Genomic DNA, 20176 nt, shown 5'->3' on the forward strand with positions numbered 1-20176 from the left:
TCACGTTTACATAAGAACTATTGAAAAGTTATTTTGGTAAAAATCACAGGTTATAATTTCCAATGCACTTGTGTAAATTCCGATAAAAACAGTTCACGTTTGCACAAGAACTGTTGCAAAAGTTATTTTTTCCAATCAAAGGTCAAAAGTAATTTTCAATGCATTTTCGTGAATTCCGCTTTATATAACTAACGTTTACATAAGAATTGGTGCAAAAATTATTTTGAACAAAATCACGGGTTTAAAAAAATCCTAAACATTTCCGGTCAAAACATTCACGTTCACAAAAGAACTATTGCAAAAGTTGTTTTGGGAAAATCACAGGTTAAAAATAATTCCAAAGCATTTGTGAAGTGAATTCACGTTTACACAAGAACAAGAACTGTTTAAAAGTTGTTTTGGGAAAAATCACAGGTTATAATTGCCAATGCACTTGTGTAAATTCCGGTAAAAACAATTCACGTTTACACAGTAGGGTAGGATGGTATAAGAGTGCGCGGTTGATAAGAGTGCGCAAGGCCATTTTCTACAGTTTGAAAGGGAATATAAGACTGAATGCACTTATTTTGGAAAGATATAAATGAGTTTGATCTGCTGTCAAAATTTCATGCAAATGTGTTTGTAAACAGAGGTGCTAGTTAAGTTTAAGTTTTTTAGCACTTTTTTTTCCAATATTTCTTGCCAAACAAATTAAATTTTCCGCTTAACAACAAAAAAATAACAATAAACAAAGTATGGGACATTAAAAAGTCGACAAAAAGAAACATTTGAGGAACACGTAAGACTGGTCATAAAGTGCATTGTGAAATATATATATATTCTTCGATTACATGTCTGAGCGTGTAAGAGTGCGCACCATGATGATGTATAAGAGTGCGCGGGTTATAAGAGTAGTAAATGCTATCTAAGGCTTCAAAATAACTGGCATTTGTCCATATACCAGCAAACAGCAGCTAGAAAAAGCAATTCCAACCAAAAAGAAACCAAATAAAAGTTTTACAAAAAACAAGCGAATGAGAGTAACTAGGAAATATTGAAATTTTCTCGGAACCATTAATCGAAGACTAAATTGATTGTTCCTCATGCAAGGAGTGATGGGTTGAAAAATACTCTGTTTATTTAAAGATAGGCAATTTTATTTGCGACTTTTGTGCGAACTTACGCCTGTGCGCAGCTGCGCACTCTTACAAACTAAGCCGCGCACTCTTACACAATAGGATGTATAAGAGTGCGCAAATTTCCTAATGTGGTATTTTGTTAATAACTTTTGAATTAATACATTTTTGTTACCAGTTTTAAGTTTTTTTCGTTGCTTTGATTATAAACTAAAAACTTTATATAAAAAAAGTAGTTAAATTCTTTTTGTTATTGTTTTATTTGGTATTTTGTCTAAAATGCGCACTCTTATACCACCTTACCCTAACTGTTGCGAAATCGCATTGAAAATGACTTTTGACCTGTAATTTTGGAAAAAATACCTTTTTGCTACAGGTCAAGTGTAAACGTGAATTATTTTCCGCGGAATTCCCGAAAACGCATTGAAAATGACTTTTGACCTGTGATTTTGAAAAAAATAACTTTTTGCTACAGGTCAAGTGTAAACGTGAATTATTTTCCGCGGAATTCACGAAAACGTATTAAAAATGACTTTTGACCTGTGATTTTGGAAAAAATAACTTTTTGCTACAGGTCAAGTGTAAACGTGAATTATTTTCCGCGGAATTCACGAAAACGCATTGAAAATGACTTTTGACCTGACATTTACTTTTGACAAACATTTTTGCCTCACTTCTAGTGTAAAGTGTAAACTTAAAACATAGAGATCTTTTTTATGATTGATCTATGAGATCACGCCATATCCTAAACGAACTTGTCGAAAATGACATTCGGGGTAAATGCTCTATTTGAGCGAAATGCGAACTGTAAAGTGAAAAGTAAATACCCAATTCACGGTTAAGGTAATCACAGTTTATTTGAGAACTGTTCACAGGTAGTGATTGTGATTTGTCAATCACAGGTTAAAAATCACAGGTCGTGATTTTTTGCTCATCTCTAGTTTATAGAAAATTTGTTGCGATTTACTTTTAAGACACAAAAAGTTTTTTAAAAAAATTGATAGTGTTTCAAAGTTATCAGGGAAAACTTTTAACAAAATAGTTTATTTTACCTAGTTTTGGTTTTTTTATTAAGATTTTCTAAAAATTTTAAGAAATAAAGAAAAACTTACTTTCTTCTCTTTTTCTAAAAGATAATGTACAATTTAAAATGTTTGTGTGCATTTTATCTTGTTGGTGTTTGAGAAGCAAGTAAATTTCTAGCTTCAATCAAATCATTGAAATACAAAAAGTGATTTCTTTAACCAACAAAATTGTTCAAACAAACTTGCTAGCAAGTTTTTAGAGTTGAACTTGATAGATGTCGCTATGATCCAGTTTTCAAAACACTTTTAACATGCGTATTCAATACGAGAACTTATTGATCCATCTTCAAAAAATCTCTGATATCTATATGTGTGGAATAAAATAGGAATAAATCTTTTGGCAAATTAATGTAGATTATTTTAAATAAAAGGATTTCTGCGTAGGTACATAAAAAGTGTAAAAAGCGACAATTAAAAAAAAAACCGAGACCACTGCCTTAAATTTATAATAATTTAACTAAGTGCATGAAATAAGTAGTCTTTTAAATGCAATTTACACATAATTTATTCAATGCAATAGAAAGAAAGGAACATATATATTGTCTGACATTATAAATCAGTAATGATCATTTGGGATGTGGGGAATCAAGCTGTTTTCTGTTTAGTCTGGGGATCGAACACACTTCTGAAATAGCATACTTGAATGCTATTCTCATCCTAACATTCAATTAATTAAATATTCAGTGATGAATTTAAGATCACACAATTTACATTTCCATGTTTAAATGATCACTTGTTATGAGCCCGGAAATGCAATTAGATGAGAATCTTTTATTTGATTTCCGTTTAATTGAATTAAATTGCCATAAGACCCAAATAAAAGGCATTTCATGAAACTTCTGTCTGTTGGTTTTTGATACAAAAACGAAGCAAGCTTTATTTTTTATAAAGTTAAAGGCTTATCGTTAAATAGCTAATTCTGTTTAAAATAACAGTATAATTGCTCAAATTGAAAAAAAAAAAAAAACTTACAAAAATCTGTGAATATTTATTTTTTTCCCGGAACAAGTTTTCAGTTATTATTCCTATGCAGTAACAGGATCCTTACTTTTGCAATTTACTTTTAAGCGGGTTCGACTGTACCTTATTGTATACCAACTGCTAGAAATGTATTAATTTTTGTAGGCTAAAATTTAGAAATATTTCTACGTGTTCTCCCTCGCACATACATAGTTTTAAATATTTTTTTTATATTCGGGCTCTGTGTTTATACATTAACTTTTCAAAAGATAATTACTTGTTATCAATTTATTTTATAAATATTGTTTTATTATTAATTGTAATGCTTATCATTTGGTATTAAAAAGGATAAGATTATGGATAGTCTGGTTTGATTTTTATTACCTAACATATGCGCGTATTTTGAACGTAGATTGTATTATTTATAAAGGCTTTAAGAGTTTTTTCCATAATAGGTATGGATTTTTAAATTTATTTATCTTAATTTTACTCAATCAATTGAAACAAAAAGATGTAATACAACTAATAAATTGAAGTATTTTATCTTAAACCAAAGGCTAAACTTTTAATTTATTTTAAAGTATTGTGTATATGATAAAAATAAGAGTTTTATTTATCTCAAAGCATAAAATCAGGACAAATTAGTTGAAGATCTTAGAACCCACTTAATTTGAATTTTTTGTATTTTTACAAAAAAAAAATTTTAAATTAAATTTGATGAGTTTTGACTTTTAATGTTCTTTAGGTATTTATTAAAAAAAAAAAAAAAACCGAAAAAAAAAATTAAACAATGAATGAAAACAACGACATATGTAATGCCGACTACAAGTTTTTTGTGTCATACCATAATTTTATCTTTAAATAAAGCATTGAAGTGGGAATATTGTTTTAAAAGAACATTTTTTAAAACAAATTTAAGAAAATTGCAAAACAACTTTTAAACAATTACAAATTGAGAATTACAGAACATAGGTACGGGCATTCACCATATAATAGAAGATCCCACAATAGGACCATCTTCTTTCAATATTCAGGATTTTTTTAATTTTGAAATTTTAGTAGGGTAAACAAGGGTGAGTTTAGAAAAAATTCAAAAAGATGTTTCCTTAACATTAAGTGCTAAAAACAAAATTGATGTGGAAACGATTATTTTCCCTTACTTTTTTAGTGCAAATTTTATTATTAATATTAATTCTTTTTTTTTTTAAACATGTATTTTCAAAAACTCTGGTAGACGACCATAGGCCAAACTATAAAGACTTAAGTATATATATAATCACAATGTAACTACAATCTTTAATATTTTTGAAATAAAGTCAATAAGTAACTATGTAACTATTTAAAAAACTCGAGGTAGTAAAATGATAACAACGTCTATCTCTAAGTTTGACAGGACTTTTCATTTTTCACACTCCTTTATAAACGATCACATTGGTTCCAAAATTTTGAGATCTGAGTAAAAAAGACTGAGTAAAAAACCGTTGAAATCTATAAACATTGAAAAACGGGTTTTTAACGATAACTTGAAATTTTGAGGGTCTATGAAAAATTTCAAGTGCCGAAATATGATGTACTCAGTATTACCTACAACCTCTGCTAGGTCACTTCCAAAGTAATTAACATGATTTTTATTTTATCACACAAGCAGGGTCGTACACTCCCTTGGGGCAAGCGGGGCGGCGGCCCGGGGTCCCCGACCGACCCTAGGGCCCCCACTGGAGACAATGCAGAAAAGGAAACTGTAAGCATAAATTTAGTTACGAGGTAAATAAAAATGTAGGTATTTGAATCACTTCGGATACAAGGGAGACAAATTATGTCATCCAGTGTAATGAATAATGCATATAATGTACATAATATATATTGATTTAAAAAAAAGGTTACCCTAAAGGCCCCAAAAAAATAAACTGCTTTTTTAAAAGAAAAATTATAATTTTATCAAAAAATATTACTTGAAAAATCTTTGCAACCACAAATAATACATTGAGGGCCCCAAAAAAGCAAAAAAAGTTTTGTTAGTGACATACCAAATATTACTTCAAGTCAATACATAAGGGGCCTCAAAAAAGCAAACAACTTCAGGCCAGGGGCCCCAAAAAACTTTACTCCAGGGCGTAAAAAAAAAATAAATTAAAAAAAAAGTTTTTTTAATTTAAATTACATTTGTTGATGAATTCATAAATTTAACTCTAGGATACCCAAAAAATATGACTTCGGGTCTCCAAAAATATTATATGAAGGGTCCCACAAAATAATTTTTCAGGAACCCCGTTAGTTGAGAGGCAATCAAATAATAATTTGGGGGCCCCAAAATCTATTACTAAGGAGCCCAAAAATATTCATCAAATTTTCTGATGGCATGGCAAATATTATTTGAGGATCCTCAAAAGCTATTACTAATTACTTCAGTGGTTCAAAACAATCAAATGGAAAATTAAATATCAATTCAAGGGCCCCAACATAAATAAATCAGGGCCCAAAATAAAAACATTAATGTTATTGGTGGCATTCCGAATATTATTTCAGAACAGAGGCCTCAATACCTATTAATTCTTGGCTCCAAAAAAATTATATTATATTTTAGGGGCCTCTAAGCACTTAATTATGAGGCCCCAAACATAATTTTTCAGGGGCCTCAAAAGAAAAAAACTATGTTTGATGATGGAAAATCAAATGTGTACATATTACTTCAGAACAGAGGCCCCAAGAACAATCAATTCTAAGCTAAAAAAATTATTTTAGGGGAATCTAAATATTTAATTTTGGGGGTCCCAAAATTAATTTTTCAGGGGCCCCACAATAAAAAAAAAACTATGTTTTATGATGGAAAATCAAATATGTATATATTACTTCAGAACAGAGCCCCAAGAACTATCAACTCTAAGCTAAACAAATTTTTATTTTAGGAGTCTGTAAATATTTAATTTTGGGGCCCCCCTAGTACAAGTATTTACTACTTTTATGATAGACATTTTAAGTAAGTATAGCAAAGTGCATTACGAACATATTAAAACATTAAAATAAACCTAAAAATAAATAAGCCATACAAAAAAAATGTATGGCGTATAATACGGACTTTTTTTTTGTATGTAAGGAGTCCCCAAATATCAAAGAGGCCCCAAAATTTAGGCTTGCCCCGGGGCCCGGCGATTCAACGTACGCCACTGAACACAAGGTTATTTTCAATTTCAACGAGGTACCTACTTTTAAATGATTACTAATGCCCTATCTGATAAGACCGTTGCTCTTTCTTAAATTCAACTCTGGCATCGGGCCTGAAGTATCAGAATTATTTAAAGTCAAAATAATTGTAAGCTTTTTAGTTCTTCATTACCAACTTAATAAAAAATAATTTAAATAAATTCAATTTAAATGGGTTCTCTTGATCTTTTATTTTGCAAAATTTGACTGCGTTGTCATAAATTTAACCAATTTGTCTAAATAAAGTAAAAAATAATAATAATAAAAACAATAACTATAATAATAAACTGTTTTGTTATAAAATTTTAATTTATTAAACTCAAAACTACTTATTGTGTTAAATTGTGTAGCTTACAACTTCTTTATAATTTTTTTTTGTTTTTTGTATTAATTCAACAAAACTGATATAAATTATAACGCAACAATAAACAAAAAAAAACTTAAAAACTAAAGTAAAAATTAATTATTATTCATCTTACCTGCTGATGATCTTCCTCCAGCACTATTGGGTGGTGTTCCACCAACACCAATTGATTGACTACTTGCTCCAGCTTGTGTTGCCGATCCCACATAAGAACTCGAAACACTCTGATGTAAACTTTGATGCTGCTGATTTTGCAAGCTACTTCCTGTTGCCACAGGAACACTACTTGCCATAACATTACTACTATTGGAACCAGGGCCACTAGCACTAGTACTACCACCACCACCACCCCCAGGAGAAGGTGGCTCCCCAGATGCTCCACCAATACGAATGGGAGTACTACTCGATAGCATACTGCTAGTAGATGCTACTTGACGTAATGTTTGTTGTTGTTGTTGTTGTTGCGGTTGAGAATTTTGTTCCTCTTGTTGACGATGATGATCAGTTTGGCTCATAATAAATTCAAATGAAAAACCAAAAAAAAAGTTAAAGGTTCTTATTCTCGAGGGAAAATAAAGAGATTTTGAATTTGGACTTCTTAAGTGTCGATAGTTACACACAGAAGAGAAAAAAAAACGTAACGAAACTTTTTTTCTCTGCGAATAAAAATAAATCAATCACCTTGCTTCTTTCTAGTTGCGGTGGCCAAACATGATTTTCCGGTTTTTCGTTTTTTTTTTCGTATTTCTTTTTTTTTTTTTTGCTAATTTATATTTGCTCTCTTGTTGGAACACGGGGTTTCTTTTTTAAATTGTTGTTCAATATTTTTATTTATAGATGACACAACAAACTTGTGTTTTAAAAATTCTTCTTTTTTAAAAAAGAAATTTTTAATTTATTGCACTTGTTTATTCTCCCGACAAAAGAGACGACGTCGTTTTGTCGTTGACATGAAAAAAATATCGAGCGAGAAAAATTTTCGATTTTTTCTTTTTTTTGCACACACACGCAAAAAGGGGGTGGGTGGAGGAAGGTTGGAAAAGGAGGTGGTGTGGAATAATAAAACAAGAACACACAATTTTCCAGGGGTAGTTCAAGTTTTTAATGAAAAAAGAAAGAAGAACTTTATTTTCTATGATAACTTTTTATTTCAATTTCAATACAAAAATATTTATAATAAATTTATGATAGAGACAACACTTCTCATCAATCAGTGAATGGTTTATAAATTGATTAAACTTTGGGGCGGCAATTTTCAATTAACTTTTTTCCTCGGAATCGGAATATAGAAAAGCAAAAGCGACCATCTAGAGCACACGAATGACGTTGTTGACCTGTTTTTTCGGTTTCTGTTTTTTTATGCTGCTGTGAATTTTCGAGTTTTCACCAGCGATACTGTAAATTCTACTCGAAAGTTAATACCTTTTTGGATTTTTGGTAGTTTGGTTAAAAACACTTGCGCAGTTTAAAGCTAAAGCTATTTTGTGCTAAGGCAAAATATAAATTCGAACCGGTCGGATGACGACGGCTACGGCACTACACGATGGATGGTCACCAATTGATTTTGATTTCTCAATTCTCAACACAAAACACCAGCTAGCAGTAGCAGAAGCATAGACGAGATATACAAGTTGGGAATTTTGGACGGGAGAACGAAAAAATCGTGATAAATGTGAGATACACCAAGTTGGATAGCAAGTGGCAAGGGTGAGTTTTTTTTATTTTAATTTGTGTTGTTTTTGTCAGAGAAAAAAAAAATAGTTTGACATTTCTGTTCCAGGTCCAGTCCAGTAACAAAAAAAAGATGACATAACAAAGTGTGGCTGAGTCACAATGGAGATTATAACAGTGAATGTCAAACTGTTTTAAGTTTTCTTATTGGAGTTTTTTTTAAATAAAATTCTATTATTTTTTTAATAGGGGAAGATGCGATAATTTTGGAAATATATTTTTAAACAATCCAAAAATTTGTTACATTTTGCAAAAATTTTATGTAACGATTACTTTAACTTTTTTGTATACAAAATTTTGGTTGGAATCAGCTATGTCGTTTACGAGAAATACATAAATCAAAAAACCGTTATTTTAAAAGATGGCATTTATGTGGTTTTTGAAAAAAGTAACTTGTCCTCTAGGGAATTACTAAAAACTGTTTACTACCAAATTTGAAGAAAATCGCTCCAGTAGTTTAATCTGTAGTAGATAGATCTCTACATAGAGACGGACAGACAGACAGAACAAATTCTCCATCATAGTAATGCCATGTCTGATATCTCGAGCTCGATTTTTTTTACAATTTTTGAGTACAAGAGTAGATAAATATTCTCAAAGGAACGCAGCTAGTTTCGCAAGTAAAAATTGATTTCGCAAAAATAAATAATATATTTTTTAATTCGAGCTTGATATTTCTTAATTTTTATATAAAGGCTGATAAAATGTTTTGGTACAAAAATTTTCGTTGAAATCGTTCGAATGGTTTACGAGAAAGTCAGAATATCACGTCACATTATATTGCATATTTATGTCGTTTTCTATTGACGAATCTCAGAATGAGATTTGTGAATCTGACAGCTGAAAGGGGGGCGAAGAGGGGAAATAGTGGAAAAATCTCACAACTATCCAGCCCAAGTCAATCTGTGCCCATGTTCTGTAACTTTTATCACGGGCGATAAAATATTTGAATGACTTTAAAATGCATTTTATCTTATCAAAATAAAAGAAATTTCGTTCAAAATCATAATTTCTCAATTCATAAATTCTGAATTTGAAAGAAAATTTGCTTTATTTATGGAAGAAAATGGATTTTAGAGACGTTGAAAAACGTTTATCGCCAGTGATAAACTTACAGAACAGGGGCCCTGGTTTCAAATATTCCATTTAAATTCAAACTATCACAGATATGTATTTCGATTTCAATACCACTTTGACAATTTGGTGGTAAAATTGGCATTTCAAACTACATTTTGACGTCTAGCGCTACGTCTGTTACATTTAACTACCTTAACTACATTAAACTACGTTTACTACCTCATTTATGTAGTAGACGTAACAAAAGAAAATAAAAAAAATCGCATTTTTGCCATCTCTGGTTGCCGATGACCAACCACCAGTAGGAATAGGAAGTACCGTAAACTCAGTTTGAAATTTCGACATGGTTGGCCTTAAAAATTCTTACTTTTCTTTGTAGTCATGGTAGCGTAGAAATATGATTAAAGCGTCATATGAGAGATGAAATAATAAGCTTTCAGATGATATAAAATTTCTCATAGGTTGTCATTTAAAAAAATATGTTTAATGGTGTTGGAAGAGAAAAGAGATTGATTTTTTTGCTTTTTTGATGAAATGTAATTGGGTTCAAAAAATTCTAGCTCTTTTTGTAGATGTTGTATTGACATGGTCGATATATATAAATATTAAATAGTAACAATAAGCTTTCAGATGATATAAAATTTATTATATAATAAATATGAATTTAAAGGTGATGCAATAAAAAAAGGTAGATCTTTTCGATTTTTTTTAGCAAGAAAAATGATTTCTTAAGGTTTCACATCTACCACGTATGAATTGCACACATGAATTTTTTTTCTATACTTAACACAACATTTAAAAAAAACTATTTGTTAAGATAATTTGTTGTAATTTGTAAATTCTGAAGTTCTTACGGAAGTAATTTTTCTAGTTTTTAGTCCTAAGTTAGTCTAAATGCATTGGGCAGGCACAGAGACGTTTGGTCAAGTTTTGCGTCTTTCTTTGCTTAGCTGTAAAAAAATATCCTTCTTATTTAGGCACTTGCTTGAAGGGAGCGCCGAGCGCGATGAGAAAAGAGAAATATACCCTCTCAAAACCACACCAGGAAAAAGAAACATGCAGTTGAATGTTTCTTAACGATATTCGGCATTCTCACATTCTCTACCATCAAGTTCGATTTTTTGTACGAATTCATAAAATACCGCAAATGAAAACAGATTTCACATTTGGTTTGAGTTTTATATATATTTTTATTAAACTTTTAGTCACAGTGTAAAAAATATTGGCTACGAAATTCAAAGATCTATTGAAAGAGAACTTAAATTGAAAACGTGAAAATATTAAGATAAGAAAGAAAATTTATTATTATGAATTTTAAAAATAAAATTAAGAAAAATAATAAAATATAATTGTTAATCTATGTTTTAAAAAGAGAATAAAATAATAAAATAATTTACACAAAAAGAGTATTACATAATATTTTTATTATTATTATTTTTTTTTTTTTTTGTTTGTTAAACAACAAATACTATTAAAGTTGCTTGCATTACAATATAAACAACTGCTACGCATCTTACCAACGAAATATAAAAATTCTATATTGCTAAAGTAAAACGTAAACAAAAATAAGGAAAAAAATATTTGTCATGTCTTTTTTTAAGTTGTATAAGTTTCTTTTTGTTTTTCATTTGTTTTGTGAATTAGAAAGAAAATGAAAGAAAATTTTGTGCACTTTTTAGAAGATTTTGTTTAGTTTTTTTTTCTAAATTAGTGTTTTTTTTGTTTTTGTTTTAGTTTCTATCGCTCATTTCTTTTACAAACTATTGTATGAGACACTATTTTATTTTTTTTCTTATTATTTTTTCTTACTAATAATTTCAGCATGTATACTTGTTTATATAAAAAAAAAATCGAAAAGATTTAATCTATATCGCTACGTTGGCGTGTTAAGGAAAATACACGCTTACATTATCTGCCGCTAATCATCAAAGTCGATGTCAGAGTCATCAGAATCATAGCCACCGCGGATTGCTTTTTTTGGTCGATTGATATAGCTCTTGGATGACTTCTTTGCATCCGGTGGATTTATCAGGTCACCCTTTAAGCAAAAATACATATTTTAGTTAACTTATATTTCATTCAAACAGAAAATGCAAACCTTATAATCAATTGCTCCTGATTGTGCTATTCTCCATTCAAGCATATCTGTGGAGAAATCATCGCAATTGCCCAAATCTGTGAAGCCAACAATAAAGTCTTTTGTTTTACTATCCTTGACTAAAGCGATAGTTGGGATAATTTTGATTCTCAGTCTCTGAGTGAGGAATGGAGATTTTTCAGCATTTACTTTGCAAAACTTTGCTTCAACATGCTTGGCAGCTAGGATTTTCAAATGCATATCAACAATGCGGCAACGTTCTGTGGAGTCTCTATAGAAATGGCAAACGATATTTGGTGATTTTTTCGAAACTTCAAAGAATTCCTTTTCATCAGCCAACTCAGTATACACACCATGACCCTGCAAAAGAAAGAATAATTTTTGTGAAAGAAGGATATCAATATTTTTTTTATAAAATACGTTTAAGTTTTAGATTTTTAAGTCCGAATACAACGATCTTCTGATATATTCTTCATTTAAAACTTTTGGGAAACTTTGATAAATAGCACAGGCACCTGGACCTTTATCGGATTCAGCTCATCATATAGTAAGAAAAAAATCACACAAAAATATGTTATAACTTATAAGCATAACTATACAAAAATAAAGTTTAAGGCACGAAATCGGTTAATTGTTTGCATAAAAGTGAGAAATTAAAAAAACAGTTCTCTGACATCTACTGTTAGTAGAAACTTTTAAACTTTTTTAGTTAAAATCGTTAGAGCTGTTTCTGGAAAAAAAGTTTTGCATATTGGTCATACGACAGGTACCGTTACTTTTGGTTCCTAAAAAAATCAATTTAACTACAAAAGAATCAGTATTTGAACAAAGGTTGATGATTTTTGTTTGAAATTTCGTTTTAAAGTGTTTTGATTAATATATTTTTTAAGAAAATTTGTATTTGTAAGAAATTTGTAAATGGTTCTTTCGATTTTGAAAAAAAAAAAATTAAATTTAATTCCCTTTTATACAAGAACATTAAAGGCATATTTCGTTCTGTGAAGAAATTAAATTATAGCTGTTATTATTATTATTTCATAAAAAAATTAAAGGATATGTTCTTGTCTCAGGTGCAAAATGTTGCACTATACATATTTGAAAGCATATATCATAATGTTACCTTTATCATGAACAATACATACATTACACTGGTTAACAAAATTAAACTTTTTTTTTGTTGCCGAAACAAAATTATACTTTTCTGAAGGTTTTCAGTGTGCTGAACTCGAATCCGAAGTCAAAAAAAATTAATCAGCTCCCGTTTTTGAAATATTACCGTTAGAGTATGCAGTACTTCGGACCTTATTTTTTTATATAAGGAAAATTGTTTGAGCATATTTAGTAACGGTTTTTATAAGAACTATTTATCACCTTTTTAAATCTGTTTAAATCTTTCCGATATCTTTTTTATTGCCCGAGATATCCTCAGTTGTTTGGTATTTTTATAAATTTTATGACGTCATTATCTCCTTTATGATATATGAAGAAAAACCCACTTACTTAATTTTAAGATATCTCGGGCAATACAAAAGATATTGAAAAGATTTAAACAGTTATCGAAAGATGGAAAACAGTTTTTATAGAAACCGTTACTAAATATTCTCAAACAATTTTCCTTATACAAAAGAATAAGGTCCGAAGAAATCAAAAAAACGTTTTTTTGCATTTTCTAACGGTAATATCTCAAAAACGGGAGCTGATTAGTTGTTTATGACTTCGGATTCGAGTTCAACACACTGAAAACCTTCAGAAAAGTATATTTTTGTTTCGGCAACAAAACCTTTGTAAACCAGTGTTATATTTGTTCCTAATATCAAAAAGTGCAAGGGATTAAAATGAATTTTAAGTTTTTTTTTCGAATGCAACAAAAACCTTTTTTGTTGTTCGGAGGTTGTCAACTACTCGTTAATAGATGATAAGAGTACATTTCCTACAACAACCCCTCATCGAGTTGATGGGAATATCATTGACTTGAAGTTGAAAGTCAGTGCGTCTCTTTGAAAACCTTTAGAAAAGTAGTGACAATACTTTTGCACCTCTAAAAGAACACGACTCATGTCCTCATGACTCATATAACCCTCCATTGAGGGTTATGGATTAAATGGATGGATTATTGCGTTTGTGCGTTGATATCTTGTCGATTCATTTTCGTGTTCGACAGAGGAATCTTAATACAGTAGAGTAAACTCTTTCTTTTTCTTGAACTAAGGACTTTTTTCCAGCCGATTCATCCCAGAATATGAAACATTCATCAAACGTATTATGTAAATTTCTGTGCTGGTCCCCTTCTCCTTATGCAGTAAATCTATTGCTCCTAGGCCCATACGAAAATCTACTGAAAATTTATTCCCAAACGAATCTACTCCTCTTTTAGGAATTCGGAACATTTTTCAAAGTTCACTCTAATCTAAACACTCTAAAAGCCTTAAGCAATCTCTTAGATTTCTACATCATCTCTGTACGTTTTTTAGTCAGAAAATCTATAGCAAAATCAGTTTGGAAAGACTTTAATTTATTATATTTATATTTAATATATTTATTGTATATTGTATAATCTAATGCGGTATATTGCAATACATAACTGCTTTTCTCAAATATTCTGCGCTCACTTATTTTTAGGGTGGCAGATTAGTTCGTTTAGTTTTTTTGTTCGAATCAAATAGAGTTTTCAAACTCTGGAGCATGAAAGGTGAAAAAACGTCGCCGAGCTAAAGTAAACATAACTCTCTATCCTGATCAAGAGTAGCAAAAACACATTAATGACCCCATGAGGCAAACATTGTAAAAACTAAATGCAAAGTAACTGAAAGAGCGGGCAATACATATAGCCGCCAGTTTAACTAATAAAAGTTGAGAAGAATTGTTATTTTGGACTTGTAACCCAAAAGACTCTGAGCATACTTTTTGTAAAGACACAATTTAAAATCTTATAATCCATAGATACGGAAATTTTTTACTTCAAGAACTATTCACGAGAATTGCTCGGTTGCTTATGTTCTTATAAGTTTTTAACTGCGAAATTCGTCACAGAACTGTTACACCGATGAACATAGGTACGATTACGTAGTACGCACTGTCGTTTTCCCGTCTATAATGATAGTTGAATACAGTGCTTAAAAAAGACATTAGGAAATGATGAATTTCTTGCACTTATAACAAATATAAATAAACATAACATAAAGAACATGGAGAATTTTTACCGAAGGTTAAAGTGTCGGGAAGGAAAGATTGTTGTTAGATACCAAAGTTTTTTTTGTAAAATATTAAAGAATTAATTGCAAATTGTATCATTTAAATTTTGAGCTAGAAATATGGAAAAATAAATGGGCCATAATACTATTAAGTCTCTTTGGACAGTGAATTTTGAAAAAAAAAAAAAAAAATACATTTTTAATAATATATTTTCATATATTTTAGTTTTTTTTAGAATGGTTATACTTTAATCTATTATAACATAACATTTGCACCGATGTTTTGAATGATATTTCTATATTTTATGACAGTTTAAACAGAAAGTGATCGAAACCAAACATTTGCGTTACTTTACTGCAAATTTCAGTTTTATTTGTAAAATCATATAACTAAGCTCTCTGATATTCCTATTTGAAACTATAGGAACAACGTAAGTTTCCTATGAAGTTAAATCACAGAAAAATTAATTTCAATTAAATATTCTTAGGCCGATTTTCTTCACTATTACTCAACTTGAAGCAAACTCGAGAGTTGGCGAACTTGAGAGTTGACATCAACTCGAAAGTTGAGGTTGAGACACAAGTTGAGAATTTGTTTTCTTCACTTTTTTTTTCTCAACTCTCGAGTTTTAAAAACAGAAGTTGGCCAACATCAAGTTTGAAAAATATCCCTGTGATATTTGTGACAGTTAATAGAAATCTGCCAGTTTTAAATATGAAAAGCAATCGTGTATGTCATTTAAAACGAAGTTGTGTATTTTTGTTAGTTCAAAAAGTCAAATTCGTTTTTAAATTAGAAATAAAATTATTTCGTTGTTTTCTTTGTTTTTTTTGCTATAAATTAATTTTAAACATATCTCTATTTTTGTGTAAGTTTGTGCTTTGTGTGTGTGCCTCTCAATAATTTTGAAATGATGTTAAAGGAAATCGGTGGAAAAGGTGTGTCATAGTTTTTTATCTTATCATAACTGTCTGCCTTGGAAAAATATGTTTTCATAAATTTGATTTAAAGTGCATCAATGAGCGATTTAAATGAACGTGAAAGTAAACCCTTTGATATGTGCATACTTACGTAATGTGTAAATTTTTCTTTAAAAAAAATCCTAAGACCCACTTCATGTGTTATTTTTCAGGCAAACAAAATATTTTTTTTTGTTTTTATCGCATAAAAAAAACGTTTGAAACAAAAAATTGAAAGAAAAAACATGACATTTCATAAAAAATCTCAATTTTGCTCTCTCAACTTCTATTATTTTGGAAGTTGAGAAAACCAGAAGTTGATCAACTTGAGAGTTGAGAAATGAAAGTTGAAACTGTCAACTTTTAGTGAAGAAAAACAAAATCAAAAGTTGAGAATAAAAATCCTCAAGTTGAGTTCAACTTGTAGGGAAGAAAATGGCTCTTAATAGTTTATTACCAAAAATCAGCTTTAAAACTTTAAATACCACTGCGTTACCAAGATAAACCACAATGTTACCTTGATTTGTAAACAATTCGATCCAAATTTGGGTTTCAAACTTTTTAAAATAATTATAGTTATTATTAATTTTATAATTCAATATAGTTTTTCTAATAATTTGTACTTTTTCTTCAAAAAAAATTAAATTAAAAAAAGGGACATTTTTTTAGGCACTAAATAGTATTTTGGACCAAATACATATCGCTCATTTACTAGCAGGGGTGTACGTTGACTGGTCGGGGCCTCGGGGCAAGACTAAATTTTGGGGCCCCTTTGATATAGAAAAAAAAAAAACAAAAATATAAAATATCGTATACGCCCTACTTTTTTTTTTGGGGCCCCTGATGTACCTATCATTTGTTGGCCGCTAATATTATTCAAGTCATATTTTTTGGGGCCCCAAGACAATGTGTAATTGTTCTTGCAAAACACCAATTTATTTTTTTGGGACCCCTGAAATAGGTAATATTTTTTTTTTTAGTTGAAATATTATGTGACTGGCTACCAATTCATTATGCATTACACTGAAAAATATAATTTTTCTCTCTTGTGCCCGAAGTGATTCATGTCAAATATCTTATCTATTGCCTCCTCTGAATTGTCTCCTGTCCTGTGGGCCCTGGCGTGTCGGGGGGCCCGGGGCCCCGCCCTGCTTGCCCCAATGGTGTGTACGCCCCTGTTTACTAGAATATTGTCATAACTCAAAAATCGACGAATTTTGAGTTATTAATGCAGAAGTTATTAGAATAAAGTAATCTTTAATCCTGAAGAAATTCATTTCTTAGCTTTAAAAAATGACGGAGAATGACCACTAGTTTTATTTTAGAAACTAATTTTTTTACATACAAAAATAGATCGATACTAAATTTAGGCCCAATTTATTCACACTCCATTAAATTTAAAGTCTCCATTAAAAACGGGAAATTTTAAAATTTGTATGTGATTTGACAGATTTTTTATTTTTAATGGGGCCTTTAAATATAATGGAGAGTGAATAAATTGGACCTTAAAAAGGGTTTCCTGAAAACCAGTTTTTTTTTAGTTATGAGAGTGTTCAAGTAAATAAGCGATATTTGTCCTTATCAGGAATTACATTTGTATCGGAAATTTTTTTCGAATGCCAAATGACCAAATACCTAGTTCATTAAAGAAGAACCGGCACCTACTACTTTTTTCACGAAACTTGAAACTGTTTATAAAGGTATTCAGTAGGCTAGGTATATGAAATACTTTTGATAAAATGATTTGTCTCTGCAGAAAGACATGTCGATGTTGTTCAGTGTCGCAAGAAGGAAATTCTAATCAGATTTACCGAGGAAAACCAACTAACTGCGATTTATTTATTTTATTCTAAAAATAATACCTGTCTTGTCTTTTGGATATAAATCAAATTAAGCTATTTTAAGACACAAGTAATAAGTGTCTTCACGTTGATGATGATGATATACACGAAAATATACCTCCTAAAGAGATTTATAAGCTCGTGGAAGTAGGTAAGTACTCGTGTGCAGACTAAATCAATACGAGGTACTCATTGATTTTCCTTTTAAGTGTCTCGACTATCGACTTTCGAGATATTTATGGAAATGTTACATCAAAAACATTCTTCCTTATTTGACTTCCCAACTAAAAACACACAAATTTCCTATTGAAGAAGAATTTCCTGTACAACAAAACCCAACAACGTAGTTAACCAAAAAAATTGAATAAAATTTGTTAGAAAAAAAACAGAGACCTTTTGTCAATGGAAACTTACATTAGCCAACCATTCTTGTTTCTTTTTATTTAGCTCCTTCATTTCCTTGATTCGCTGCTCGCGAATCATTTGCAGATCATCAGTTCCAAGACTCTCCAAACGATCCAACTGCTGATCCAATTGTTGTTCGATATGCTGAGCCGCATTGATAAGTTGATTCTCTAAAATATGAGCCATGCTGAGAGCTGAGATTGATTTGGACTTGAACGACAAGAAATTATATGCAAATCAGAGATTTTTGTGCCTGCAGGCAAATCAAAATCAATCGTGTGTGTGTAGGTAGAGGTGCGGCAAGTTGTTTTACAAAAAAAAAAGCCCTACAAAAAAATGAAAAACACATGAAATGTTTTTTACTTTTTCTTTAGTAAATACAAAAAGAATTGATAAAATTTATAATTTATTTGAAAGTTATCGATGGAAAGTTGAGATTTTTATAAACTTACAAATATTTTAATTTATATTTTTGCAATTTTAGTGCGGAATAAAAATTTTATTGATATTACACGAGAGAAGAAATAAGAACTTTTTTCTTTGCTTCTTATTTTTTTTTGACAGAAGCAACCAACTGGAATGTAGGAATGGGCCGATATTTCAGTAACAGGTATTGAATAACAGGTATTGGAAAGTAGCAATAACAACTTGCTACTCATCAGGGAAAATACCTGTTACTGAAATAACAGTTAATATTTTCAGTATCTTAAATAAATTTAAATTATATTATTTTTTTTTGCAATCCAAGAAAATTTTCGGTAATAAGAAGGTTAATACAATGAAAAATACCTACTAATTATCTAAACAACTTTCTCTTATCCTACACAAAAAATTATTTTTATCGGTAATAATCTGTAATACCTGTTACTCGGATCAAAATTATCTGCTTAGTCAAAATTATCAAGGAATTTATAATACCTGTTACTTTTGATAAAATTCATCTTTGATAATTTCAGTTCAGGCGAATAATCTGTTAAAAACACAAACGCTCCTATAATACCTGTTACTCGGATCAAAATTATCTCCTTACTCAAAATTATCAAGGAATTTATAATACCTGTTACTTTTGATAAAATTCATCTTTGATACTTTCAGTTCAGGCAAATAATCTGTTAAAAACACAAACGCTCCTATAATACCTGTTATTGGGATCAAAATTATCTCCTTACTCAAAATTATCAAGGAATTTATAATACCTGTTACTTTTGATAAAATTCATATCTTTGATACTTTTAGTTCAGGCAAATAATCTGTTAAAAACACAAACGAAAAATGAGAAAATGTAAAATTTATACCAAAATTTCGTCGTTTTCCCCAATACCTGTTACTGTAAGAAATATTTCTATACCTGTTATTTTTGGTATAATTTTACATACGAAAAATGAGAAAATGTAAAATTAATACCAAAATTTCGTCGTTTTCCCCAATACCTTTTACTGTAAGAAATATTTCTATACCTGTTATTTTTGGTATAATTTTACATACGAAAAATGAGAAAATGTAAAATTAATACCAAAATTTCGTCGTTTTCCCCAATACCTGTTACTGTAAGAAATATTTCTATACCTGTTATTTTTGGTATAATTTTACATACGAAAAATGAGAAAATGTAAAATTTATACCAAAATTTCGTCGTTTTCCCCAATACCTGTTACTGTAAGAAATATTTCTATACCTGTTATTTTTGGTATAATTTTACATACGAAAAATGAGAAAATGTAAAATTAATACCAAAATTTCGTCGTTTTCCCCAATACCTGTTACTGTAAGAAATATTTCTATACCTGTTATTTTTGGTATAATTTTACATACGAAAAATGAGAAAATGTAAAATTAATACCAAAATTTCGTCGTTTTCCCCAATACCTGTTACTGTAAGAAATATTTCTATACCTGTAATTTTGGACATCCATAATTAATGGTTTCATTATAATTACAGAAAAAAAAAATAACTTCAGGTTTTAGTTATATTTTGCAAAAGATACGCATTTTATAACTACTTAAATTGCCACAATTAAAGATAATTTTCTGCTCTTATTAAATATCATTCTCAAAATAATGAGATTGCACTCTCGTTCTTTAGTGAAAATTGTATTACTAACTGTTATTTCAGTAACAGGTATTTATACCTGCTATTGGAAAGTAGCA

The 20176-nt window shown here is 29.9% G+C and overlaps 3 protein-coding genes across 4 annotated transcripts in view; 1 reads left to right on the plus strand and 2 right to left on the minus strand.

Annotated features, from left to right (window-relative positions):
* LOC129913188 (oxysterol-binding protein-related protein 8) overlaps nucleotides 1-8494 on the minus strand; it is a 78434-nt gene extending 69940 nt beyond the window's left edge. Inside the window, exon 1 of one of the 2 annotated variants that reach the window (XM_055991739.1) lies at nucleotides 6841-8494. In XM_055991739.1, coding sequence (XP_055847714.1) covers nucleotides 6841-7240 — 400 coding nt within the window. In that variant the 5' untranslated portion in view covers nucleotides 7241-8494. The remainder of the gene's footprint in view (nucleotides 1-6840) is intronic. The other variant, XM_055991741.1, reaches the window with a different exon arrangement.
* LOC129913190 (uncharacterized protein DDB_G0288805) overlaps nucleotides 1-20176 on the plus strand; it is a 306856-nt gene that overhangs the window by 273311 nt on the left and 13369 nt on the right. The window lies entirely within an intron of this gene.
* On the minus strand, nucleotides 11281-18354 carry LOC129913193 (thioredoxin domain-containing protein 9). Its single transcript, XM_055991749.1, has 3 exons — nucleotides 18038-18354; nucleotides 11632-11991; nucleotides 11281-11571 (listed from the first exon to the last, which is right to left on the minus strand). Exons 1-3 carry the CDS (start codon nucleotides 18212-18214, stop codon nucleotides 11452-11454), a joined length of 657 nt encoding a protein of 218 aa, XP_055847724.1. The 5' UTR covers nucleotides 18215-18354; the 3' UTR covers nucleotides 11281-11451.

Source organism: Episyrphus balteatus, chromosome 3 (assembly GCF_945859705.1).
Source record: "Episyrphus balteatus chromosome 3, idEpiBalt1.1, whole genome shotgun sequence".
In the NCBI taxonomy this organism is placed as follows: domain Eukaryota; kingdom Metazoa; phylum Arthropoda; class Insecta; order Diptera; family Syrphidae; genus Episyrphus; species Episyrphus balteatus.

Bases quoted from the DNA above. Each gene is read 5' to 3' on its own strand.
- LOC129913193 (XM_055991749.1), bottom strand. From the start codon at position 18,214: ATGGCTCATATTTTAGAGAATCAACTTATCAATGCGGCTCAGCATATC. The intron at 11,992-18,037 runs GTAAGTTTCCAT...TTTCTTTTGCAG, and splicing joins AACAAGAATGGTTGGCTAAT to GGTCATGGTGTGTATACTGA. The intron at 11,572-11,631 runs GTTTGCATTTTC...TTTTGCTTAAAG, and splicing joins CAGGAGCAATTGATTATAAG to GGTGACCTGATAAATCCACC.